Below are 27,041 nucleotides of genomic sequence, written 5' to 3' on the forward strand. Positions count from 1 at the left end.
ATTGATGCCAACTTCAAGAGAAGAGGCTGATTGATGCTAAGGTCTGAAATAGCATCGAATGATTGATACACAAAACTGATAAGGCATTCCAATATCAATTCTGTAATAATTGGATCACTTTGCTCGATAAATGGAATAAGATGATCATAAATTTGTTCGCTGCAAAGGTTGAAATTATTTAATGTATTTTTTGAAAGACATAAAAACTGATAAATAATAGATATAAGAATTATTTGATTTCCAACAAGATCAGGATGCTCCAAAGTGTTCAGCAAAAATCCAGAAATAACTTGAAGAACATCTTTCTTAATTGGAGTACAAACGGACGAAGTAGAAATAATAGAGGTTATTAAAATGTTGTTCATATGACCATCTGAAAGACGTGAAATAATGGAAACAAGATGTTGAAAAATTTGTGACTCTCTTAAAGAATCAGATAATGATTGTTGGTCTTTCTCATCCCCATATATTGAGACATATGATGTAACATAATTTAAGATATCATAAGACAGCATCTGCAATTCGAAGTTTGGAATTGAAAGCAAAATATGCAAGATTTCTGAAAGAATATCTTCGTTCATAAACAAAATAACATTTCGACGATCCGCTTCAAAAACATATACTCGTAATTCCTTTAATGCATCCTTTAATTGCATTTCAGAACTATCATGAAGTTTCTGGGCACACTCTTTAATTCTAAATATTGAATTTCAATAATTAAAAAATACAAACTTTTCACAACGTGAGATAACGAATAATTTGACGAATATATCTTTACAGGAATTTCATTTGATAGCATCATTGAAATATTTTTATTTTGTAAAAATAGCGATATTCATCAAAAATACAAATTATCAACTTAAATAATATATTAGGGGTAAAACATTCAAGACTTGATTTCTTCAGAGAAACAACTGAAATATCCATACAAAAATTTTTGAAATTATAAATCTGAAAATGATCATTGAAACCCAAATCATAACCCACAGTTATCATATTTATAAAATTTTTGTTGCCGAGAGAGATTAGCTGTTATATAAATCAAGCTCTCTCGACAACAATTATCAAGTATGAGCCAATCCAAAGATAATGATCAACATTGGGAATTTGAAAATGAACCAAAGCAAAATGAGAGTTTATCAACATCTCGGCAAAATGCTAAGGTCGAAGCACAGCACCAAAATATCAAACAAGAATCTGTATTACCTATTTTCACCCTTGCGGATTTTGAGATTTTAAAGCCGATTACTGCTGGGGCTTATGGACGAATTTTGCTTGTGAGACCTTCAAGAAAATTAAAAAGCAAGAGTAAGCAGTTGTATGCAATGAAAGTGTTAAAACGTTCGAGCATCACAGAGGCAAAAGTTCAAAAGAGATTGTTGTTGGAATATGAAATTTTGGCAAAATTATCAATGGAGCAAGCTGATTACATTGTTAGACTTGCATGCTCCTTTCAAACAAAAGGTAATTTTTATCTCGTGATGGAATTTCAGCCAGGTGGAGATCTTTATTCACTTTTAGCATCCTTTGGATGCTTTGATGAATCAGTTGCATGCCAATATCTTGGAGAGATTGTACTTGCTGTTGACTTTTTGCACAAGCATAATGTTATCCATTGTGATCTTAAGCCAGACAATCTATTAATTGGAGAAGATGGGCACCTTCGTCTTACTGATTTTGGACTTTCTACTCCAGCTTTTTTGGAAATGATGGATCAAAAAACAAATTTTGAATCAGAGCTTCAGAATGAAGCAACACACACTTACAAGGGAATTAATGAGCCAAACAACGAAACAAAATTGTACGAACAAAGTCTCTCCATCCATGGCAATGAGAATAGCATTTCCAATCAGACCAACGAAAAATCACAAGAAGAAAACAATGAATGTTCAGGTGTGACTTTTATCAAAAATCTTTCTTTCAACTCATTCGTCACTTTAGTAGATCATCCAGCGCAATTTTTATTGCACAACGGCTCTCCTCACCCAAACGCTGCAGGACAAGGAATGGACGCAAAGACAACTGCTGAATCATTTTCCAACAGTGTGAGTGGCAAGATGGCACAAGAGTCTGCTGTGTTTGTGCAAACAAATGATTCTGCCTCATCTTCTCCTGCCATTAATTTGCACTCTCCCACACCAACACATTCGCCTTCATTTGCTGCAGCTTCTCAGCCGCATCTCATCTCACCGTCATCTTCGCCTGCTCCTGCTTCTCCCACACCTCCTCCGTCTTTCTCGCCTTGCTCTTCTCATTCCTCAGACCAAGCAAATGGAGCAGCAAGCCAAGCAGTCTCATCTTCCTTCGAGTCTCCAATGTCCTCACCATTTTCTTCAACATCCTCTTCAGCTTCGTCAACATCATCTTCGTCATCACCGTCATCATCGCCATCTCCTTCCTCTTCTCTCTCATCTGGATATACTCCATCCTCCACGTCTGCTACTGTTACTGAAGCGTCACACACCTTCCAGACGCCTACGCTCACGCTCACTCTGACTGCTGCCACTGCTCCCCTTCCTCCAACCTCCCCTCCCTCCACCCCACTCATGTCTCCTCCCTCTCTTCCGCTCTGCTCTGAGTCTTCTCTTCAGTCCTCTCCCCTCCGCACCTCACACACTGCAATAATCGCCCTCTCTCCTCATTCAGACAGCAGGCGCTCGATGTCTCCTCCTCCGGAGCTGGTGAAGATAGCAGACGCAAACACCACTCTTTCTGCATCTCCAGCAGATTACAGGCCAATGTCGCCAAATGCTTCTTCTTCTTCTTCTTCGGCTTCAACCTCAACGAATGCTGCTTCTTCACTAAAATCATCTCATTTCAGTGCGATCAACAGCGGGACCAGCGGAAGCGGAGCGTGGGCCATCAAAAACATGTCTCATCAGCCTGTTTCGCAGTCGATGAATTCTTCAAACGGGAAGCTTTCGTCTTCCATCGCCGCGCTCAACCACCCGAACTTTGTTGAGTTCACCTTCGACTCGCCTGCGGTGGACACTCCACACTCCACACGCAGCGCCGGCTCTTCTGCTGCACGTCATTCGCGCTCGCGCTCGCGCTCCCCTTCGCCTGTCTCTGCAAGAAATACTCAGCCGTCGGCGCGCCATCAGCGCACTGGATCAGCTGCCCTCTCTCTTTCTCCTCCGAGCGATGGACACTTCGCTTCTCAGTTCTCTTCGCTCTCTTCGTGCTCATCGACACAGCTGCCTTCATCTCCTTCTTCTCCTTCTCCTTCTCCTCTTTCTTTATCCCCCTCTTCTTCTTCTTCTTCTGCATTGCCATCCCCTTTGAGGCAGGACAAGCGCCTCAGCCAGTTTACATCCTCTCTGCAGATGTCCGAGTCATGCAGCCAATCTTCTTTGAGTGACACACAAAGTGACACATCAGAGCCACCACAGCCATTGGAGACGGAATGCTCAGAGGAGCCATTTGTGGCATTGGATGAAGGGAAAGACAGAACAGCGAGTGGAAAAGAGCAGACAACGGGACAATCAACACAGCAGCCATTTGCACTTCATGGTGAACAAGGAAGAGGGCCATCAACTGGTTTGTCTATGCAGACAGCATCTGATGGCACAGGTGATAAAAAGTTGTTTGAGTGTTCTCAGTCAGGCCATGTTACTTCTCTTCTTGAAGTGGCATTGATGTCTGATAAAAACTCATCTATGTCAGCAGCACAGTCTGCTCATTGCATTCAGTCGTTCGATGCTTCATCTCAAAATAATACCTTTTCTGAATCACAGAACATGAATTTATTGTCAAATAATCCAGATGCTGCACCAATATTAATGGTGCCTGAGTCATCGTCACCAAGCCCAGTCAAAACGGAGGAGATGCCAGTGAAAACGAAATGCCTGGCAGAAAATGAAGGGGCGACAGAACAAAACTCGCCTGAAAGTGACAGAGAAAAGAAAACAGAGGAAGAAAAGTGTTCTTCTTCAGACGGGAAAACCTCAACAGAAGGCAGCAATACGTCCGAAATTGAAAACACACAGAATACGCCCTCAAAACCAGCAGAAGAAGCAACCGACACTCAGATTCAGTCACAACCAGTGAGCACACCTGAGCAAGTGGCTGAAGACGAAAGTGAGTTGGAGAGCGATCTGTCCGAAGACAAGTACAACAGCGATGGCGTGCACATTGTAGGCACACCCGACTACATTGCCCCAGAGCTGATACAAGGCGGCGAGGCAGCGATGACATTTGCGCTGGACTGGTGGGCAGTGGGCATCATCTTCTTTGAGATGCTCACAGGAACAACGCCGTTCAATGCATACACGCGAGAAGAGGTGTTCCAGCGCATTCTGCACGACGAGCTCGACTTCAGCCTGCTTCCTGAGAACACATCTGAGGAAGCAGTCAGCCTGCTCACGGCGCTGCTGCAGAAGGACCCGATGAAGAGGCTGGGCACACACGGCGGAGGAGACGAGATAAAAGCACACCCGTTCTTTGCAGGCATCGACTGGGACACGCTTTATGAGAGTGAGCCTGTGTTTGTGCCAGGATTTGAGAACGAGGAGGTGACAACAGAGTACTTTGACAATAGAGACACACGATTTCCAGTGTCTTCTATTGCGACGGAGGATGTGTCAGAGGACATCAAAGAGGCCAGGCTGAAGAGAGGGCACGAGATGTTTGAGCAGACGACGAAGGAGTGGAGAAGAAGGCAGCTGCTGTTGGCACGCCATCGGAGGAATCTGAGTGTGCTGGGAAGGACAAATGCACTGATTGCGTCGCCGTATGCAGCATTTGCACCGAATGGAGTGAGCACGCTGCATCATCTGAAGCAGTATCAGAGGCAGAAGCAGCTGCATCTGCTGGAGCTGAACCAGATGAATGCTCTTTTCAATGGGCTGGACAGAACACCCCAGCCGTTTCCTCCGCGGAGAACAGGGTCGGTCAGAGTGAACAATGCGATTCTGCCTCCGATTCCTGCATTTCAGAAGCAGAAGGGAGGGAGGAATGCGAAGGAGATGGAGAAAGAGAGAGAAAGAGAGAAGGAGAAGGAAAGAAGGAGAAAGGAGAGGGCAAGAAGGAAAGGGGAAAGACAGGAAGAACACGAAAGAAGCCACAGGAGAAAGAAAACAAGGGCAAAAGAGCATTCAGCCAAAGAAGGCAGAAAAGAAGAGAAAGAGAAAGAAGAAGTTGAAACTGGGGCGAAAAGGACGAAATCACAGAAGAAGCTGAAAGATGACACGGGAACACACCATCATCGCCATCGACACAGTGAAAGCAGCAAAACAGCAAACAAACAAGAAAATCAGCCAAATGTTGAATTGGAAGAGCAGAATAGCAATCAGAACAAGCAGAGTATCAAAAACAAACAGGAAGATCAGTTGGAACAGGAAGGGAAGAAGAAAAAGCAGAATGAACAGAATTCAACAGAGCAAAGCTATTCGAAAGAAAAAAGTTTGTCTATTCATCACTCAATCAGCAACGCCAACACAAACACAAATAGCAGAAGCAGCAGAAGCATCGGAGCAGATGAGTTAACCATCACACAGCACACCTCTTCTGCCTCTGCCTCCTCATCTGCTTACACTCCTCTCCCTTCTCCCACCACTGAGACAACCATTTCTGTCTCCTCTGCCTCTTCCACTGCCTCTTCAGCCACCTCTTCCCCTTCTTCCACTGCTGCCAGCACAGCCTGCCTCTCTCCCCGCTCTCTCCGCAATTCTGCTGCATTCGCCTCTGCCCTCCAGCTTTCCCCTGTCCCCAACATGAACTGGAACGACCCTTCCCTCCAACAGCTGCTTGCTTCTCCTTCTCCCTCTCCTTCTCTTTCTGGAATGACACTCCCCAACGACTTCCCTTCGAAGTACTCTTCTTTTTCTCCTCTTCTCTTTTCTCTGCCGGGCGAGAGAAAAAGAGCAAAGACGGTGTCATATGCACTTCCTCCTCTGGATCAGCTGAGGCAGATGCTGCAATTGTCTCCTCCACTCCACACTTCCACTCCCAATCTGAATTCATCTTCTGCTCAACTATCAGACTCATCTGCAGCAGCACAGCAGAATCAAAGAAATATCAATGAAGGAAAGGAAGGAAAAGAAGGAAATGTGAAAGATGCTGCAAAGAGAAGTGTATCTGAGATTATTCCATCATCATCATCATCTTCTTCTTCTTCTCATTCACATCAGAATAACAATTCGAATGACTCTTCACTTCAATTCGACTCATTTCTCCCCACACAACCACAAACAGACACAAATGTCCCCAATTCATCGTCCACTCACTCATCTTCCCCAACTGCCTCCACATCGTCCATCTCTGCCAAGTCATCTAATACTTCTTCTTCTTCTTCTTTATCTTCCACTTCCACTTCTTCCTCCTCCTCTTCTTCTTCCTTTGCCCCTTCTTCCCAGTCTGTCTCCTTCAGAGCCTCAATCTATGGCAATCGCCATCGCTCGCAGACGATGAAGGACAAGTCAAGACAACAACTGCTCCCAATTGTGGAAGATGTGGCTGACATGCCATTCATCAGCACTCAAACAAGGGAGAAGCAGAGGGAGGGCAAAAGAGAAGGAGAGAATGGAGGAAATGGATTGACAATAGAAAAAGATGCAAATATTCAGCTTTCTTCTTCATCTGCTTCTTCTTCTGATAACAATAGCAACAGCAATAGCAATACCCCCTCATCTGAATGTGACATCTCCGCCAAAGCAGTTGTGGATGCTGACCAACACCTCCACATCGTTCCTTCTTTCTCTGAAGAGACCAGCCACCATTCAGATGCCCCCTCCTTCTCTCGCACCTCTTCTCTCTACACCCTCTCCTCCTACACCTCCATCAGTTCTTCCTGCTCCTCCACCTCTGGCTCTTCCTACTCCTCTTCTTATTCCTCTTCCTCCAGCGGCGAAAGCGAAGTGCCTGTCGATCCTTTGCTCCCGACCTCTCCTTCCTCTCTCCTCCGCTCCCTCTCCACGCACAACCTCTTCCCTTTCTCTGAAAGCCTTCCTCCTCGTGACATCGAGGCACAGCTCAAACAGTCGCTCTATCGCCACCACAACCTCCACCCGCGCTTCAACCAGACGTCTTCCCCTTTCTCTTGTTCTTCTCCCTCTGAGTCTCAGCACAGCAGCGGTGACTCAGACAACATCATTGAGCCTTATTCTGCCACCTCATTCGACAGAGCAATCGGAATGGTCCCTCTCTCTGCTGACCATCGGTGGGACTTCGAATACGCCAAAAGCACACAAACAACAACAGCTTTTGCTGCATCTTGTTTTGACCCTGTTCTGCCTTCTCCTTCAATCCCATTGAAATCAAAAGCAAATCAGACACAATCTTCGCAGAGGAGCAAGTCAACACAGCAGAACTCATCTCCTTCTCATTCTTCTTCTGGCACTTCTTCTTCCTCCTCTCCTTCTTCTTCTCCTTCTTCTCCTTCATCACAAAAGCAGTCATCCGACAGCTCATCCAGCCAGTCTATCTATCATCCATCTCCTCTTTCTCCTTCTCCTTCAACGAGAGATCCCTCTCTTCCTCCGCAATACTCTCCTCTCTCTAATCAACAACAACAACAGCAACAACAACAGCCAATGCCTGTGAATAGCACACGCACACACCGCCCCCACCGCTCGATGACTGTTGTTGGGCTGAGCAATCTTCTGCAAGAGTTCTACAGTGCAAAGGACAAAGACCTCTTCACACAGAGCATTCTTGGTCCTCCGATGAAGGAGGCAGAGGCAGGCACCTCACTCTTGTCAGACACAGAACTGGAGAGACTGGAAAGAGCACAGACGTTTCCAGAGCCAGCTGATTTGGGTGAGGATGAGCTGTCTATTGAGCATCCGCCTTCATTCACCGATCTGCCATCGCTCACTCAGCACAACTCGAAGGGGCCATTGACACCTCCACAGCAAGTGACACAATTGCAACACTATTATCATCGAAGGCATCATCATCATCATCATCACAGAACACGGAGAAATAAAGAGAAGGATGAGAATGTGGATGCAGTGGGTGAAGATGGAGAGGAGGAGGAAGAGGAGGAAGGTGAGGAAGGAGGAGAGGAGAAAGATGGAATTTCAAAGGTTGTGAAGAAGAAGAAGAGTGATTCGTTTGAACAAACAGAAGAGAAAGCGACAGTGAAGAAGCGAATCCATCGAAGAGAGCATCATCACCATGTTCGTGACAGCCCTGCACTTCGCAAAGCGGAATACACAAATGGTGATGTTTGTATTGATGGAAGTGGAAGAGAAAGAGGAGATGGAAGAGAAGAAGGAGATATCAGCATTGGAGGAGGAGGAGGAGGAGGAGAAGGATTCATCGACTCTGCCATTGCAGCGCCTGTGTCACATTCAGAAAAGCTGAAACTCGAAAAGGAGAGGCAGAACACACCAACACCCTTGTTCTCTCCTCTTTCACTGGAAGACTCATCTCCACAGAGTTTGGGAGCATCACAACAGCCATCAGACATTCCAGAGATCATCCAGCCAGACACAGTGGCTGACAAGATGAATGAGACATCCAATGCAGCTGGAGATAAAGTGGGTGCTTCAGGAACAGAAGAGATAGTGGAGATGCCTTCTGCAACAGACACACAACAGAACTATGCTCTTTTAGAGGGAAATCAACAAGCAAATGGAGATGTCTTCCACTCCACATTCATTGGCAGTGTGCAATCATCCTCTTCATTCACCAGCAGCTCCTCTGCGTCTTCTGCCTCTTCTGCCAACTACACTTCTCCTTTGTTTGACTCAGACAACTCATCTGGCTCTCCTCCTTCTCCTCCTCTTCTCCTCACCACTCAGCCAGACTCACCTCTTCCTGTGCTCAAACAGAACATGCAGTTCTCCTCCAGCCATTATCCTTCGTCTGCCAGACATTCACAGGAGACTGCAAAGACATTGGGATCGAATCCTTTCTCGGCAATCAAACTCGAAATCAGCTATGACAAGTTCTCTCCTGCTGCTGTTGGATATTCATCATCTGCAAAATCTTCATCATCATCTTCTTCCTCTTCCTCTTCTTCTTCTTCTTCATCGCCATCGTCAATGCTGCCATCTTTCAGTCAGTTGGAGAGAGAGCAAAAGAAAGAGATGAGACGAATAGAACGAGAGAACAAAAAGAAAGAAAGAGCACAAAGAAAGAAAGAAGAGAAAGAACAGCAAAGACAGCAACGTCTGAATGCAAAGAAGGCAAAAAAAGAGCTGAGCATGTTGAGTGGGAAAACATCCTCTTTGCCACCACCACCTTCTGATTCGTCTTCTCCTCGTTTCATCACGTTTCCCTCTTTGGCAGCAAAGAAAGTGCCTCCTGTTCCTCCTCCGCCTCTTCTGGATGAAAGCGGATTTGCTTCTGGAAAGATAAAAGATTCCTTTTCAGACTCTGCTTCAAAGAAGAAGTCGCATTCAATTGCTTCTTCATCGTCATCGCAATCTTCTTCTTCTTCTGTCTCACCATTTCCTTCACCCTCTCCTTCTCCTTCTCCTTCTCCTTCTCCTTCTCCTTCTCCTTCCTCTTCCCCACCTCCATCTCCACCTCCCAGCCAGGTTGAAGCACCACCCAGAAGTGAAAGTGAAACAAAGATGGGAAAGAAGAGCTTGTGGATAGAAACGAAAGGAATCATCACTCGCTCACGATCAACCTCAGCTGCTGGAGCTAACACACAAACAACTCAAAAGAAAGACGACAGATTTTCATTGAAAATAACATCAAATAATAATAATAATAATAGCAACAAAGAGAGAACAAGGTCATCCTTCTTCATCGACCGCCTGAAGCAGTCTCCACTGGCTGAGCAGAACACAACAAAGAAGGATCTCCAGCGATCAGCCACAACAACATCCATCACATCCATCCACAGCACGCACGACGCTCCTCTTCCAGAGCTGCCATCACGTGCTATTTCTCCACTCGAATTTGAAGAAGCAGGAAATACAGCTACTCCACTCTCTGGGCAGAACAACGAGGCACAACAAAATGAAGATAATAATGAAACAAGTGGTTCTGAAAAGTCAACTTTGAAACCTGATTCAGCGTCGTCAGCAACAGCTGACAAACAGCCATCTCCGGACTTGAGTTCACCCTCACCTTCATTTTCATCAACATCATCTGCTTCTTCCTCTTCCTCATCTGATCCGTCCTCCTCCATCAGCCACTTTGAGATTGTCGATATGAACAACATTACACCAAAGCCCACACGCGAACGTGCTCAATCACTCTTCTCATTCGGACAGCCGCTGAATAAACAGAAGAGCAGCACAGCATTACGAGCATCACCATTTGCGCCAAAAAAGATGGCATCATCGACTGCAAAGACAATCGCAGATGGAGTTGCTAATGCAACATCCACACCAAGTGTACCTGCTGTGGCTGCAGTGACAACAACAAAGGCACCTGATCAGCAGAGCAAAACAGCATTGGAGCAGATACAGTCACAAACGTCTCAACAGAACACATCCAAGGCTAACAACAATAAGCAGTCAAAGAACATCATCTTCTCTCCGCTCAAACGGCTTATGAGTGGAAGTGGAGATGAGAGCACGTCTGACACTACATCTGGTTCAGGGAAGGAGTCACTCAAACAGAAGCAGGCGCAGAGAAGAAGGCTGTCTCTTTCCAAATCACCCACCCGATCAGTCAGAAGGACGAGTCAGCGTTCTCAGTCGATTGAGAAAGGAACACTGAAAAGATCAACTTCTTATTCGAATCTGAAGTCGCTGAGGCAGATGAAGGCGAAGGGCAAAGCACATCCGAAATTCAAAGGGAAATTGAAGGGGATGAAAGACGACAAAGCAACAGGAGATGCAAAGGCAGATGCGATGAAGCGATCGCTTTCATTCCTGCCGAAGAGAACAGGCACTGAATCTTCCATCACGCCACACAGGAACCCGAAAAGGAAGCATCAACACACAAATTCCTCTGCCTCATTCTTTTTGAACAATTCGTTTGATTCTACTTCTGCAACCTCTTCTGCTTCTGCTTCAGCGTCTGATTCAGGAAATAATCCTTCGGAGCAGAAATCAACGACCATCGAATCACTCAACTTGCTCTCATCAACACGCTCACCATCTTCACTCTCAAAGACAACTGCTTCAAACTCTTCACTCTCATCCCAGCAGAATGAGCAGAGCAAAACAGGCAATGAAGACTCTGAGTTTGTCAGCAGCCTCAAAGCAAACAAGCAAAAGCAGCCGTTCCGGCCATCTCCTCTTTCAGTCTCATCATCACAGACAGTGAAGAATGACTCAAATGCTCCTTCCATTCCTGCCAAATCGAATCTGACTCATTCTCCTTCAGTCAGCTCTGCTTTCCCATCGATAACAGCAGCACCACAAAAGAAGATCATGCGCTCAACAACAATCGCACCCTGCAATTCGTTTCCTCATCCTCTGCCTGATGAAGACAGCTCTGATTCACCCTTTTCAAACATAATTGCTTCAGTCAGGCAGCCGTCTAAGATGACCAACCTGCCTGGAATACTTGAGAGGAGAAGAGCGCTGACAGAACAAAGAGACGCAGCGCCTTTGATAAGCCATGAGATTATGAAGCCATCTCGACTGAGGAACACACAGAATGAAGAGAGTGAAGACGAGGATGAAGAAGACGAAGAAGATGAGGATGAGGACGAAGATGAGGACGAGGAAGAAGAGGAAGAGGAAGATGAAGAATCAGATGAGACAACAGAAGAAGTGAATGAAGACACGGAATCTGACACATTTGGTAGCATTGATGGTGAGAAAGAATGTGCATCATTCGGAGACAAAGAAGAAGAGCTGAGCGATTTCCGCTTCTTCACCCAGTTAGATTCCTTTGCGCTTCCTCGTGCCTCTCCTGTCGCCAGCAGCAAGTGGTTTGCTCCAATGAATAGCAATCAACGAGAACCAGGTGTGCCTCTCCTGTCCAATCCATTCTCAAAGGCAACTGGTAGAGCTAATCTTGTGTCGCAGTCGATTCCTCTGTTTGGCATTCAAAGAGCAGCAGTGCGTCCTCCGATGATTGGGATGCGCCCTCAATTTGCACCAGTTGCGCCACTTCCTCTGACGAACCAGCAGTTTCAGAGACATCACTTGCAGAAGGAAGGGAATAATGGACAATCACAGTCTTCATTGTCAACAACACCAAAGTTCGGGCAGTCAACATCGCTGCATGTGCCATCATCTGCAAGCAATGCAGAGTCACTGGCACATATTCAGAGGAGATTCCGCTCAGAGACAGCCACTGCTGTCCCAACGACGATATATCAGGGAGATTACTCAGACAAGTTTTCTCATTCAGTTCATTCAGGAAATGCTCTTGTTGGTTCATCCCAACAAAAATACAAAGGATATCCTATTAAGACTTCCGATGCATCCACTCTCAAAGGTAACACAAGCAACTCTGCAAAGACTGGCTCGTCTGCTCTGAACAGCCAACTTTCTCGTGATTCGTCTCAAGGAAGAAATCCACTTGTGTCTTCTGATAGTCAAGTGCGATTGAATTCACCAGCGACAACAGGAAGGATGGAGGATGCTGTACACGACGAGTCAACCATTCCCTCAGAAGATCCAACCTTCTCCAAACGATATCCTTCTTCATCGTCTTCTGAATCAAACGAGCAAGAGCAGTCAAATGAAGACCAGACGTCTCCTCCCAGCCCGTTTTCTCCGCCTCCTCCGCTTTCTGAGATGGTCGGAAGCGAAGCAACAGAACAGCTTTCATTCGAAGTTGACACAGCGCCTGCTCCACCTCCGCCTCGGATGCATCGCATCGATGCAGATCAGTCTATGACAAGTAAAGATAACAGGCAAACTAATAATTTGTATGATTCATCAGAATCAGCTGCTGTGACCAGATCTCAGTATCTTCAGCGTAGATACTCCACAGTTTCACCTCTCTTCCAGTTTACTGATGCATCTAACCTTTCTTCAACTTCATCATCATCCTCTTCCTCCTCATCCTCCTCTTCTTCTCCTTATCTTTCCTCCCAATCTGTAAGATTAACAGCTGTAAAACCTTCCACACCACCTTCATCACAGCAACCATTCACCACTCTGTCAAAAACTGTGCAGTCTTCCAGCTTTGACAAATCCTCCAATGTTTCACCTTTCATGCACTCTTCTTCTTCCTCTTCTTCTTCCTCTTCTTCTTCCTCTTCTTCTTCCTCTTCTTCTTCCACTGCTTCTTTGAGAAACTCCTCAATCAGTCTTCGCGCTATTCCCTTCAACCACACACCAGCCACATCATCACTTCTTGTGGACAACCCCAAGAAATCATCACACAACGTTTTGGGCAGACAAACGAGGTCAATGTCACTCTCTTTCTCACCTCATCAGATGCCTCCCTCATTTTCCTCTACTCTTCCTTCTCCTCAGCCTCCTCTGATATCTTCTCGAATTACTTTCAAGCATTCTCCTGCTCTTCAACCTTCAAGTTCTTCTTCTTCCTCTTCTTCCTCCTCCTCCTCATCATCTTCTTCATCTTCTTCATTTTCCTCATCTGCCAAAAATGAGCGTTATCTGTCAATTAACCCCACATCGCCACCTTTTGTAGATTTTGCGACTGTGTCATCTGTTCCAGTGAAACCCACGGGAAAAAATGTCACACGAAAATGATGCAGTTTAGAAAAGAAAGCGAAATCCTGAATTGTTTTGATATTAGAATTATTGTTTTATGAGTTTTTTTCTGTTAATGCTAATGAAATATTTTCGGAAATTCTAACTTTGAGATTTTGTTTTTTCTTGATTATTACAAAAGGTATTTGAAGAGGTAAGGTTTTCTTTTCATTTCTTCTTCGTTTGCTTTTTTATTTTATTTTATTTGATTTTATTTAAAATTTATTTTCATTTTTATTTATTTGATTATTAATTGCGTTATGCTTTTCTGTGGGACAACGGCGATTGCGTCCATTTGTTTAAGGCTTCACTCCTATTTTTTTAAAATACAAACAAAAAAACATATGTTTTACACTAACCTTATTCACCATTATTCAATCTATCCACAACTTTTTTTATTGGAAAATAAACGAAATGGATCTCAAACACAGGAATTAAAATCAAAGCACATGAATACAAAAAAGAATAGAAATAATCTAACTATCAATTTGTGCTCATGGGGGGAAGAAAATATCAAAAACACAGATTTATATGAAATGCTTAAATATTAAGATACAAATAATACATAATATTGTACAGTTAACATCATTTCGATTAAAAATTATTGGGAAAAAAAAGATTTCAGAGTTAATTTGTTCAAAATTTGCTTTTCTGCAAACAATCTACTTTAGTTTCATCAAACTCTGCTGTTTAGCTATCCGATTGGACAGCTGTCATATCACTTTGTTTTTTCGCCTCCTCCTCGTTTTCCTCAAGTGGAAGAGACGAAGGGAAAAGACAATTTGCTTTCTCCTCAATTTTCTCTGTCATTCCAATTTCATTGAAGGTTGGATATCCCTCAAACACATTGTCATCATCCAGATGCTCATTCAATGCTTCCCTTTCTTGCTCAAAGTGATTGAAACTGGCTGTGCTGCTGAAGCTGACTGACCGCTGGATGGAATGGTTAGCACTTGATGAATTGGCGGTCATCTCTTTATGATGCTTTGCATCGGCATCATATTCAGGTGAGGTTGAGTGAGAGAAGTGATGTTTGTGGAATGAATTGCAATTGCTGAGATGAGGAGAGGAGGAAGAGGAAGATGAAGAAGGGTCTATAACAGGAGATGGTGGCTGAGATATCTGCCTGTCTATTGTTTTCCGTCCCACATTTGTGAAAGCAGAAGTTGAAGGAGGAGATGAAGAAGGGGAAGAAGTTTTGACTTGTGACTTATCACTTCGTAAATGGTAGATTTCCTCAGAAGTACTCATCCGAGAAAACAAAGGAAACGCATTATCAGGCTTTTCCTCATCTCCTTTCCATGATTCTGGCTGATATTGCTTTTCTTTTACAGCTCCATTCTTGGCTGAGTAAGTAGAAGAAGATGCCAATGTTGGTGTTTTTGAGGGAGTGGATGCTTCAAAACTTGCAGGCGAACCAGAAGCTGGCGGAGGCTGTGCCAATGCAACAAACTTCGGAGAAGAAAGAGGAGAATACTTTTTCAGTTCTCCAGAGCTGCTATTTTTAGTCCCATCGCTGTTATTTTTTCTGACTGCGAGGGAAGATTGGGAAGGAGGTGGGAGAGGAGGCTTTGGTGATGCAACAGCAGACATCTTTCTGGGGGCGATGATGAGCGACTGAGGGGGAGAGCGGATGAGAGTGGCAGGGACAGAATACGAAGAGGAAGACACAGTTGGTGTTGGAGGAGACGAGTGTGCTATTCCTGATGTGTTTGATAGCATTGAATGATAATCAATATCGACTCCTCTCTCATTGTCAGATGGTGGAATAAGCAATGAGGATGATGAAATCTTCTTCAAAACAGGATATTGCAGGCTTTTCGAGTCTTCGTCCGGAGACTTCTCTTCCTCTTCGATTGTTTTGACAGTGTCGCGTCTGAAAGTTGATGGCCCAATCAGCAGCATGTCATTCAAAGAACCAGAACGAGACGGTTTTCTGCTGTTTTCATTTTTGAGAGGCTTTGCAGCAAAAAGATGTGATTGGGAGTGGGATATATAGTCATTCACAGGCAAGAAAGGAACAGGGGGAGAAGAAGGGAGAGAAACTGTGGAAACAACAGGTGTTTGAGGGTAAGAGGTGATCACAGGAGAGTCTGCTGAGAGGGGCTGCAGCATCGGCAGCACATCAGCCACAGGGATGGACATTGGGTCGAGTGGAAGCATATCTGGCGGGCAGGTCTTGCAAGGGGAAGAACAAGGAGGGAGATGAGTGTCTGGGGTGGAGGCGAACTGGCCAGCAGACTGATGGATCTGGGGGAGGGAAGGGTTGTGCTCGAAGGTGTCAGAGACCACATTCACAAAGGACACAGAGCGCTGGAAAGAGGGGTGGGTGGTGGAGGAGACGTTGGTGGCATTGAGGGAGGAGTGGCAGGAGGGGTGAGAGTGGAGCGAGTGGGAAGAAGGGAGAGTGCGAGCGATGGTTGGACTCTGAATGGAATGGGACGAGCGGCGGGAAGAGAAGGACACCACAGCATCGGGTGAGAAAGGCTGGTCAGCAAAGCTGGAGGATGCAACAAGAGGGACAACAGATCCTGTCTCCATCGCAGCCTCGCTTGAAGGGGTGGCTATTGGAGTGATCACCATAGAGGACATTGTTGATGGCTCAGGCAGCACAGCAATGACTGGAATGGTTGTGGTGACAGGAGAAGAGTAGAATTCTGTGTCGATGAGAGCTGGCTGTGTGGCGTGGCGAGTGTGCTGAGAGAGGAACGAGGAGGAGTTTGAGGCTAAAGAGAAAGCAGATCCGGGGGATGGGAGAGGAACAGGGGTTGCTTGTGCTTCTGAATTTGAATGTCTACTTGCTGTTAATGTTGATGATGTTGAAGAAGAAGATGCTGATGATATTAACGAAGGTGTTGAGTCTTCGAGTGATGTTAGCTTTGCTTGCAGGACAGCAACATCAACAGCAGGTGAAAGAGGAGTCAGAGTGGGAGGAGGCACAGAAGAGAATGTTGGCAGTGTAATCTCTCTAATTGAAGGAGATCTCTGTGTCTTCTGTGATTGTGCATTGTTTGATATATCAGATGAGGTTGTTGAAAGGTTTGGTTGGATGTTTGAAGGAGAAGATGTTGGCAACACAGCAGCAGAAGAATGAGAGAGAGAAGAAGGATTTAAGACAGATGAAGATGGTGATGATGAAGAGATTGTTGATGATGGTGGTATATTTGTAATAAGACCAGTCTGAGAAGGCATAACAATCGACACAGCCTGAGGCTGCACAATCACAGGGTGGATGATAGAGGAAGAAGGCAGATGAGACGGAGACACTACAACAGCTGGGGGTGGAATAACCACAACAGAAGCAGCTGGCTGAGAAGGAGGCTGAGGGAGAGGAACAGCAGGGGGAGAGGCAGAGGAGGAAGGAGCGGGGGTGTTTGAAGGGTGTTGGCTGTTTGGATGCAGCTGAGCAGGTGTTGAAGCAGCAGATGTGGAAGGAGATTGAATGTGTGGAGGAGTGAGGATGGCTGTTGAAGCATTGGATATTCCCTTCCCACTCTCTCTTTCAGCACTTTCATGTCTTTCTTGTCTTTCATGTCTCTCTCCTTTTGTTGTATTCTCCTCTTTTCCAACAGCACGTGACTGCTCAGGATTGGTCTTCACGCTCTTAACAGTCCGCAAGGGAGCAGGTGAGGCAGCAGTGGATGATGCATTTGAGTGTGTGGATTGAGGAGCAATGAGAGGAGCAGAAGAAAAAGGAGAGTGTTTAGCTGTCTGAGGAGTGGGGGCATTGGAGGAGGAAGAGGAAGAAGAGGAGATGTCTTTGCGGATGACAGAGGCAGAGGCTGTGATGGAGGCAAAAGGGAATGGATTGGAAGAAGGAGGAGAGAGAGGAATGGAAGGTTGTGTGGGTGCTGTAGATGAGGAGGGTGAGGGAAGAGATGAAGACAATGGAGTTGGATTCTGTGCTTTTGAGGAAGAAATTGAAGAAGAAGAAGACGAGGAGGATGAAGTTGATGATGATGACGCAACTGAAGAAGAAATATTCTTGTTGTCCTGTGAAGGAGAAGGAGAAGGAGCCATTGGAGATGATGTGGCTGAGTTGATAGCAGAAGTGATGGCAGAAGCTGTGCTTGACTGTGAAGGAGGAGATGAAGAAGTTTGAGAGAGAGAAGGATGAGTGGACGATGATAATGTTGTTGTGGTTGAGACAGGATGTTTGGAAGGTGTGGCTGATGATGAAGGCAAAGAAGATGAAGAGGAGGAAACAGAAGAAGCAGAAGCAGAAGAAGCAACAATAGAGCAATCAGCAGCTGATGACGATGCACTTAATGTGATTGGATGAGCAGAAGGAGATGAAGGCAAGTCGATGCTGGTGACTGTGTCAGGGTCAGGAAGAGAGAGAGGAGGGATGGCAGAAGAAGAAGGGGCTGTGTCTGGAATGGCTGAAGGGTGGGCGAGTGAGGTGGAAGAAGGGATGTTGAGAGGGAGGGTGTGTGGCTGGGCAGATAGAGAAGAGGAAGAGGAGGAGTCTGAAGAGAGAGATGAAGAAGAAGATGAAGAGGAAGTTATTGGCATAGCAACAGGAATGGATATAGCCATAGCAGAGTGAGTGTGCTGAGGGAGAGAGAATGTGATGGAAGGAGAGAGAGAGAGAGATGACTGGTGGTGTTGTGGATGAGAGTGAAGAGGGGGAACATCAGAAGAAGAGGAAGATGAAGAAGAGGAAGAAGAGGAGGAAGGAGAAGATGAAATTGAAGAAGGAAGGAGAGGAGAAGGTTCGTCTTTGAGAGAAGGATAAAGCAGCTGTCCAGACAGAATAGAAGAACAATTGGCATTTGCAGAAGAAGAAGCAGAAGAAGAAGAAGAAGATGCTGCTGCTGCTGATGATGATATTTCATTGTGTTTGTTGTTTGTTCCTGTTATCGGAGCAGAAGCCATAGGAGAAGAGGTGATGATGATGGGAGGGGGCATAGAAGAGAGAGAAGAGATGGTGGAGAGACTGTCATTGGGCAGCATGTGGATATCCTTTGTGGATGGCAATGAAACATCAGACAGTCTCGAAAGGGAAGAGGTGATGCCATCTGAGGAAGAGGATGGAGAACGCATCAGCTGGCGACGAGGGGGAGGAGGAGAGGAAGAGGAAGAGGAGGAGGAAGAAGACGGGGAAGAGGAAGAAGTAGATGATGATGACATAGCTGATGTTGTGGTTGTTATAGTAGTGGTGACTGTGGTTGTTGTGGCTGTTGTGAGAGAAGAAGAAGTGGAAGAGGCAAAGAGAGGGCGGATGTCAGGCACAGCATCGTCAGAGGAAGGATTCAGCAGAAGAGGAGGAGCAAACCTTCCATTGGAATTGTTCTGTTCTTCTTTCATGAGAAAGAGTGAAGGATCGTCTTGTGTGATGGTGGAGATAGTTTCGAGTGAGGCAGTGGATGTGACAGAAGCAGGAGAAGGCACAAAAAGAGGAGAGCTGTCAGCAGAAGGAAGAAGAGCATCTATTGTGTGAGGAGGAGATGAGGAGGAGGAAGAGGAAGAGGAAGAAGAAGGGGTGTTATTGTTGTGGTTGTTGTGGTTGTTGATGTTGTTGATGTTGATGGAAGAGGATAATGGAGAAGATAAGGGAGAGGAAGAGGAAGAGGAGGAAGTAGAGGAAGGAGAAGAAGAAGATGGGGAAGAAGAAGAAAGAAGAATTGGCTTGTCCATTTGTGGTTTGAGGGGAACAAGTTTTGGTTGTGAAAAACAAACAGAAGATAAACGAGAAGAAGAAGATGAAGAGGTAGGGGAGGAAGAAGAAGATGTAGATGATGATGAAGCAGTTGAAGAGAAAGTGGCTGATAATGAAGCAGAAGAAGCTACATGAGAAGTAAGAGGAGACTGATTAAGCAGAATGGAGGAGTTCGAAGGCGACACGAATGAGCGAGAAGGTTGTATTTCTGTTGGCACATAGCATTTTGAGTGGGCAGGCAAAGAGGCAATGGAAGTTGGAGTGGAGAGCACTTTCTTCATTCTGTTGGGAGAAAAACGATCAAATGACTTGAAGCGGTCGATGCTGCGGAAGTAGAAAGAAGAGTCCTTCTCGCCACGGGGTGTGCAGTAGGCAGCGAAGGAGAGGGGGGTGGGTGCTTCTACCGGTGCTATCTCAGTCAAGTTGTGATGATGATGATGATGATGATGAGAGTGTGTGTGTGTGCGAGTGGATTGATGGCTGCGTTGACTGTGATGATGAGTGCGATGGCTGTGCTTGCTGTGCTTTCTCTGTGGAGAACGGGGTGAACGAGGAGAACGGGGTGAACGAGGAGAACGAGGAGAACGAGGAGAACGAGGAGAACGAGGAGAACGAGGAGAACGAGGAGAACGAGGAGAACGAGGAGAACGAGGAGAACGAGGAGAACGAGGAGAACGAGGAGAACGAGGAGAACGAGGAGAACGAGGTGTGATTGGAGTGAGAGGAGTGCGATGTTTGTGATGGTGATGATGATGATGATTGTGGCGATGATGATGACTTCGTGTTTTTGAGCTGTTCAGACTTGCTCTGCTGACACAGCTGGCATCACTTGCATTGCTGTGGGTGCTGTTTGTGCTGTTGTGTGTGCGTAGCATATGAACTGGTGTTCCTCCATTGAAATAAACGCTGTTATTATTATTGTTATTTGTATTGAAAGAAGATGATGCTGACGATTGAGATGCATTTGAGAGTGGCTGAAGGAGAGGCACCTGATGGAATGTGACTGAAGAGACCTTCTCAACAGATGGCTGGGTGTGGTGATGGGAGAAGAAGAGAGAGGAAGAAGAGGAGGAGGAGGAAGAGGAGGAGGAGGAAGAAGAAGAAGAAGATGATGATGATGATGAAGTTAGAATGATGTGTGCTTTGTCTATTTCAGAAGAGAGGGAGTTTGAGCGTTGGATGCTGCTGCCATACAATGGAGAATATGCGAATGTTAATGTTGGATGAGAACAAGACTCATAAAGTGTCTTTGAGGAAAGAAGAGAAGGGGCATGTGATTGAAGGGTAGAAGAAGAAGAGGAAGAGGAAGAGGAAGAGGAAGAGGAAGAGGAAGAGGAAGAAGAAGATGATGATGGAGACAATGGTACAGGTGATGAAGACAATACAACTGTTTCTTTTTCTCTTCTTTCTGAAGAAGAAGAAGAAAGATGAGGATTAGAAGAAAGAAGAATATTCATCTGATTCGAAGCAATTGAAGTTGCAGTGTTGTTCCAGTTTGCATTCATCGTCTTTCCTTTGATTGAGTTGTGTCTTCTTTTTGTGTCATTTTGTTGAGAAAGAGAAGAAGAAGAAGAAGAAGAAGGGGTTGGATTGTTGCAGAGGAAGACATATGAAGATGAAGCAGAAGAAGAAGGAGAGGAAGAAGAGGAAGATGAAGGAGTTATGGAAGAAGCAGAAGGAGAAGAGGAAGAAGAGGAAGAGGCAGAAGGAGGTGGTGAAACAGATGTTGATGATGTTGTTGATGATGATGAAGATGATGCATGTGACTGATAACATTTGAAGTTCGACACAGAGTGAGAGTGATGTTCATTGATCATGTCTGCATTGCCAGGGGTGTAGAAGAGAGAGTGGCTGGAAAGAGGTGTGAAGAAGGAGCCCAACAACAGCTGTTTGTGTGTGCGTGTAGCGTCTTCGCTGTGAGAGGCGCCGATGGGAGTGGGTGGATGAAGAGACAGAATATCAGCAGTGGGGAAGACGGAGGTGTTGATGATGGGGTGGTGAGAGGAGGAAGAGGAAGATGAAGAGGAAGAAGAGGAGGAGGAGGAGGAAGATAAAGAAGAAGTGGAAGATGATGGGAATAAAGAAGGGAAGGCAAGAGATGAGGCATCTGAAGTAGAAGAAGAAGAAGAAGAAGAAGAAGAAGAAGGGACTAAAGAAGAAACCTGTTGAGGCACAGGAGTCAAAGTGCACACACTCACAGAAGAAGAAGAGGAGGAAGAGGAGGAAGAAGAGGAAGATGTTGATAATTCATTTCCTTTTGTTGTCGAAGTAGAATGAAGATCATAACCATCCAAAGAAGGAGGAGAAGGAGAATGAGAAGAAGAAGAAGAAGAAATAGAAGAAGAAGGTGTCTGTGTGTATGAAAGATAAGCCTTGCAGACAAAGCACGTGGGGGAGTCGAGGAAGAAAGAGAGGAAAGCATTGAAAGAAGAGAAGGTTCGAATGGCTGGCTTGATCACTGGCTTAGAGGGAGAACGGAAGGAGTTGGTGGGCTGTGGGCGAGAAATGGGAGAGGAAGAGGAGGAGGAGGATGAAGAAGAGGAAGAGGGAGAAGATGATGATGAAGTGGCTGTTGTGGATGAAGAAGAAGATGATGGAGGTGGTGGAGAAGATGATGAAGATGGAGAAGAAGAACGAAGAGCTTGCTGTTGTGTCGTGTTGAGCTGAGCAAGAGGCAGAGTGTCTGTGTCAGTGAAGGGAAGAGCAGGAGAAGGAGGATTGCGTGACTTGAATGGCTGTGAAGTTGATTGGGGCATATGATGAAATGAGTGGGTGGGTGAAAGAGAAGAAGAAGAGGAGGAGGAAGAAGAAGAATAAGAAGAAGAAGAAGATGATGATGATGAAGATGATGAAGAGAACACAGGAGCATGCAAGTATTGAGGTGATGTTGAATATCCTCCGATTTGGCTGTTGGAGTGGGAAAGAGACTTGTGGTGAGGGGGCAGCACAGAAAGAGAGGCAGAGAAAGAATGAGAGCGTCTGGGGATGGTTGGAGAAGGAGAAGGCGCATCACTCACGAGACACACAACAGCCACGCCGTGTCTGGGGCAGCTGAGGTCGATGGAGAGCTGAGAGGGGCTGCGGGGGAACTGGAGGAAGGAGGAGGAGGAGATGGAGGAGGGGGACGGGGAAGAAGAAGAGGGTGAAGAAGAGGAAGAAGAAGAAGAAGAAATAGAAGATGAGGGGGAAGAGGAAGAAGAGGAGGAGGAAGAAGAAGAAGAAGAGATTGAATTTGTTGGTTTTGGAGAAGAAGGAGCAACCAGTGGCTGTATGAATGGGGGAGGGTAGAATGCATATCCCGACACAGCGTCTGGAGAGTGGTGCATCAGATGAGAGGGAGACAAACGGGGTGATGTTTTGAGGTCTAATGAGTGGAAGTACTGTTGTGCCTGCTGAGTGCTGAGAGCAAGGCCACTGGGCTTGCCATTCTCTGCATGGAACATCATCTGTGAATATGCATCTTTTTGATGGGGTTGAATGTAATGAGCATCTTGTCTGTCTGTTCTCTCAATTCTCTCTGCTTTCTCGTGTTTATCTCTTCCCTCTTCTCTTGCCTGCTCCTCCTCCACTTCGTGTATGATGGATGGATCCGGAGTGAATGGGTGTTGGTAGGAGGAGGAGTGCATGAGGGGGCGGCGGGGCACGTAAAGAGGGTTTCTTTGGAAGGAGAAGGGGGAGAAGCTCAAAGGAGATATGACACGGGAGAGGAGACGAGGCTGGAGAGGGGTGGGGGCAGGGGAGAGGGAGAGGGCAGAGGAGAAGGAGGAGGACAGAGAACGAGAGGGAGAGATGTGAGTGGAGAAGAGAGAGTGTTCAGCATATGGCGGAGGGGTGGTGATGAGGGAGATGGCAGATGACTGAGGAGGAAGAGAAGGAAGAGAGGGAACGAAAGGCTGAGTGGAAGTGGTATCTTCATTGGGCTTTTGAGGAACAATAGAGATTTCTTTATCTGTTTGTTTAATTGTGTCTGATGATGATGATGTTACTGTTGTTGTTGTGGATGAATTAGAAGCAGTTTCTTCAGGTTGCACTTTGAGGGGTTCAGGAATGACTGTCTGTTCTGTGAAGCTTGGCTGTATCAACAGCTGGGTTTGGTTATGCTTTTGTTGGGAATCTGAAGTTGAAGAAGAGGAAGAGGAAGAGGAAGAAGAAGAAGAGGAAGAAGATGATGATGATGAAGCAGGTGTTGAAGTCAATGCCATCCACTCTGCACTTGCCTGTTTCATATGACTTTGAATGAGCTTTTCATTTTCAGCCATTTTTGCATTTTCATCCTTTTCAATATCTTTCAGCTCGGATTTATCTTTTCCTTCCTCTTTCTTCTCTTCCTTCTTCTCTTCCTTCTTCTCGTTCTTCCCCTCTGCATCACTCACACCCACACTCATCCCACTCTTAGTCACACGCGGTGCAGTTGAGTGAGCAGCAGGAGAGACAGAAGAAGAAGAAGAAGAAGCCAATGCCACCCCTTTGAAGTGTGCCTCACACAAATCCAGCACATCAAAGAAAGACCCTTCCTTCTCCCTCACAAACGCCTCAAACAATCGCAGCTGCCTCGCAAAGTTCTCATTCGGCCTTGCCAGCCTCCTTCGATGCTGCACAAACTCCAGCGTCTCCTCAAACCCTGTGCGGTGGAGCAGCATCAGATACGCCACCACCACCGATGCTGAGCGGGATATGCCCTGCTGGCAGTGCACCAACACTTTCTTCTGTGTCGTCACAATCGCTGTGTGGATGAAGCGCAATGCCTCACACAGACCAGAGAGAAGATTCGCATCGTGTGTGTCTTCAATACACATGCGGTGGTAGCTCAGTGGCGCTCGCTCTTCTTTCAGTGCCAGCAGCCTCCCTGTTGTCAGCAGCTGCTTCTGCTTCAGCTGGAACTGTCCCATCATCCGCCTTCTGCGCAGCTCTGAGAGTGACACGCCTTCTCTTGCTCCTTCTGACTCTTCGGACTCTTCTGATTCATTTGATTCATCGGATCCATCGGATTCATCGGATTCTTCAGACACTTCAGAATGGACTGGCTCATCGGATGCTTCGCTTTCTGTTTCAGCTTCGGAGTCAGAAAAGGATGAAGAGCATAGTGATGATGATGATGATAGAGATGAAGCAGAAGAGGAAGATGTTAATGATGAGTTCCCATCATCTGTGCCTTCTTCTACTTCTTCCTCCTCTTTTATTTTCTCCATTCTCACAACTTTCTTCAAAGTACCTTCTTCTTTGTCCACACACATCTTTCCTTCAATATCCTCCTCCTCATCCGCTTTCACTCCTTTGAATCCGAATTGATCTTCCTCACTCTGCTTGAACATGACATGTGCATGCTTCCCTTTCTCCTTCCCCTCCATTGCATTGCCTTCAGACGCAACAAAGTCACATCTGCCTGTGAGTGTGTCCCCTGTGAAATTAGCACTCCCTTCTCTTCCTCTTTCTTCATCATTAACATTATCATTATTATCATTCTCGTTATCAACAGAAGCAGCAGCAGCAGCAGTAACAACGACAACAACAGAATTGCCTTGTATCTCCTCTCTTTCCTTCACATCTGCTTCCAATTTGACTGCCCGCTGTGTCTCAACAGGTGTCGAGCACACAGAATCCACCAGAGGATCTTCAGAATATGACATCAGCACAGATTGCTCACTCATCTCTGAGGGAAACTCAATCGCAGTCTTTTTGCCACCAATTGTGGAGGAGCCAATGAACGATGCTGAAATGCTGCCTGTGTGTTCGTCTGCTTTGGATGAATGGGGAAGAAGGGAGTCGTTCTGGTTGCTCCGGATGATTGTGAAGTGCGTGCTTGATGAGACAGACGTTGGGGATGAGATGCGAATAGAGAGCTCATCGTCGTTGCTCCCGTCTTTTGCACTGCCTGCGATGTTCTCAGACGATGTTGTGGGTTCCAAACACGAAAGAGGAGAGACTGACTGTTCTGTGAGAATTGCCTCTGTCACAACTGAAATCTCGTCTGTGTCGTCTTTTCTGGATTCCCCTTCTTTCAATGAATTTTCTGAGCAAATGGATTTTTCTGTGATTTCTTTCTTTTCGTCTGTGAGTTCATCGGGTTTGAGATTGTCACAAAAAAACTTGACGTTTCTTTCGTTTGTATTGTTTGTGTTTTTGATGTCACAGTCAATTGCTTCGTTGCTGCTGAGTACTTTCACAATGTTTCTTCCTCCTTCATTTCCGATCATTACATCATTTCCTCTTTTCTTCTGCCCATCATTTGCATTGAATTCACCACCATCATCGAACTGCCGAATCACAACTTGTGGCATTTCTGTCTCATTCTCCTTCGCTCCGAGTGTCCGTGGGTGGATGGGCGTGTTGCACGACCGGTCAAAAAGCACTTCCTTTCCAGTCTGTTCATTTGAGCTTCTGTTGCGCCATGTAACATTTCCATTGCTGCCTCCCTTCAGAGTATCCCATTCGTCCTCCTTCTTTTGCAATCCTCTTTTTCCTCCTTCTGAAAATCCCTTCTCTTTCTCTCCTCCTTTCCCATCTGCTCTTTTGCTCCTTTTCTGCCCATTCTCCTTCTCTTCATCGTCTGTGAAACCTTCACTCGAATCCAACAAAGAGCTCAAATGGCTCTCTCCAAACGACTCTACAGAAGAAGACCCGCTCACGCTACTGCCATTCGTCGAGTTTGGTGTGGCTGAAAGAGGAGGCGGGAGTGTTGGAGATCCGTCGTTCTCTGCCCTGCGATCAATGAAAATGACATCGTTTCCTCTGGTTGGCTCATAATTGAAAGAAGAAGATGAAGAAGAAGATGATGATGATGAAGGATGAAACGAAGAGAATGGAGCAACAGTTGACTTTCCGATGGACGAGCCGAGCTTTTGTGTTGAGTTTCTCCGGCTGTGGCGCAAAGCAGGCAGAATCATCTGAGCCGGAGAGTGTTGCATAAATGAAGAAGAGAAAGACGGGGAAGGAGACAGGAACGTTGGCTGAGGGGTCTGGTGTTGAGGAGAACTTCCGTCTTCAGATGAGATTGAAACAGTAGATGCTTCGCACGAAAACGGATCCTGATTGAAGGAGGATGCAACGTGAAACGAAGCTACGGATGATTCGCTGTGTATGTACTCTGGAAACTCGGAAAACGCACTAACTAGAGACAAATTCCCATAGCTACTCATTGTGCTAGAATCATCATCGTCAACGTCGTTATCTTCTTCTGTATCGCAATGACACCAAAATTCATCTTTGGCACGAAGAGCTGCTTCTGATTCGTCAAATTGAAAATAGTTTGGAATCTTAAAAATACAATAATATTGATATTATCCATTAAATTAAATTCAAAAAAATATCAAAAAAAACTCAAACATCATTCGTGCAATTTACAATATGGCCGATAGATAAATTTGTTAGCCCAACGTAGTTCATTGCAGGAAATCTTCCAGAAATGAATAAGTCACACGTTATTTCTGTGTTAAAAAAAGTTAACAAAAAATATATAACATTCGAAAAATAGCAAACGAGTTGGATGCTGCGATAATGCATTGGTTTCATCTTCCTTTCCACAAGTGCAAAGAAAAGGGTATTCGCGATGAAAATCATCAAATGGAACGTGCACAACAAAATCAATGTTTGGTTGTGATTTCACCTTATCTGTAAGATTTTGTGACGGAGGAGACCCTTCAAAGCATAGAACAATTTTGGACATCACTTTCATATTCTTAAGTTGGTCAATTGAATCTGGTGCGAGATTTTTTGCAGTTTGGATATGACTTTTCATGAACTGTTCAGGACTTCGTAAGTCAATGATTGTCGACTCGCATTCCACAATGACATTGTAAAGATCGATGATGTCCAGCCGTTGTTCCGTCATTATGCGACGTTAATCTCTG

General features: G+C 45.5%; 2 protein-coding genes across 2 annotated transcripts; one reads left to right on the top strand and one right to left on the bottom strand.

Annotated features, from left to right (window-relative positions):
• Window positions 1-1,481: 1,481 nt before the first annotated feature.
• Window positions 1,482-13,877, top strand: MONOS_3430 (putative Glucose-repressible protein kinase; the record flags this gene model as incomplete). Its single annotated transcript, XM_067873433.1, has 3 exons — window positions 1,482-1,893; window positions 1,945-8,909; window positions 9,012-13,877. 3 exons carry the CDS (start codon window positions 1,482-1,484, stop codon window positions 13,530-13,532), a joined length of 11,898 nt encoding a protein of 3,965 aa, XP_067718955.1. The 3' UTR covers window positions 13,533-13,877.
• A 2-nt stretch (window positions 13,878-13,879) lies between these two features.
• On the bottom strand, window positions 13,880-27,022 carry MONOS_3431 (putative dual specificity phosphatase 12; the record flags this gene model as incomplete). Its single annotated transcript, XM_067873434.1, has 3 exons — window positions 13,880-26,447; window positions 26,518-26,618; window positions 26,671-27,022. The coding sequence occupies 3 exons, from the start codon at window positions 27,020-27,022 to the stop codon at window positions 14,223-14,225; spliced, it is 12,678 nt and encodes a 4,225-aa protein (XP_067718956.1). The 3' UTR covers window positions 13,880-14,222.
• Between the last annotated feature and the right edge of the window lie 19 nt (window positions 27,023-27,041).

This window comes from Monocercomonoides exilis, assembly GCF_001643675.1.
Source record: "Monocercomonoides exilis strain PA203 chromosome Unknown scaffold68-255432, whole genome shotgun sequence".
In the NCBI taxonomy this organism is placed as follows: Eukaryota; Preaxostyla; order Oxymonadida; family Polymastigidae; genus Monocercomonoides; species Monocercomonoides exilis.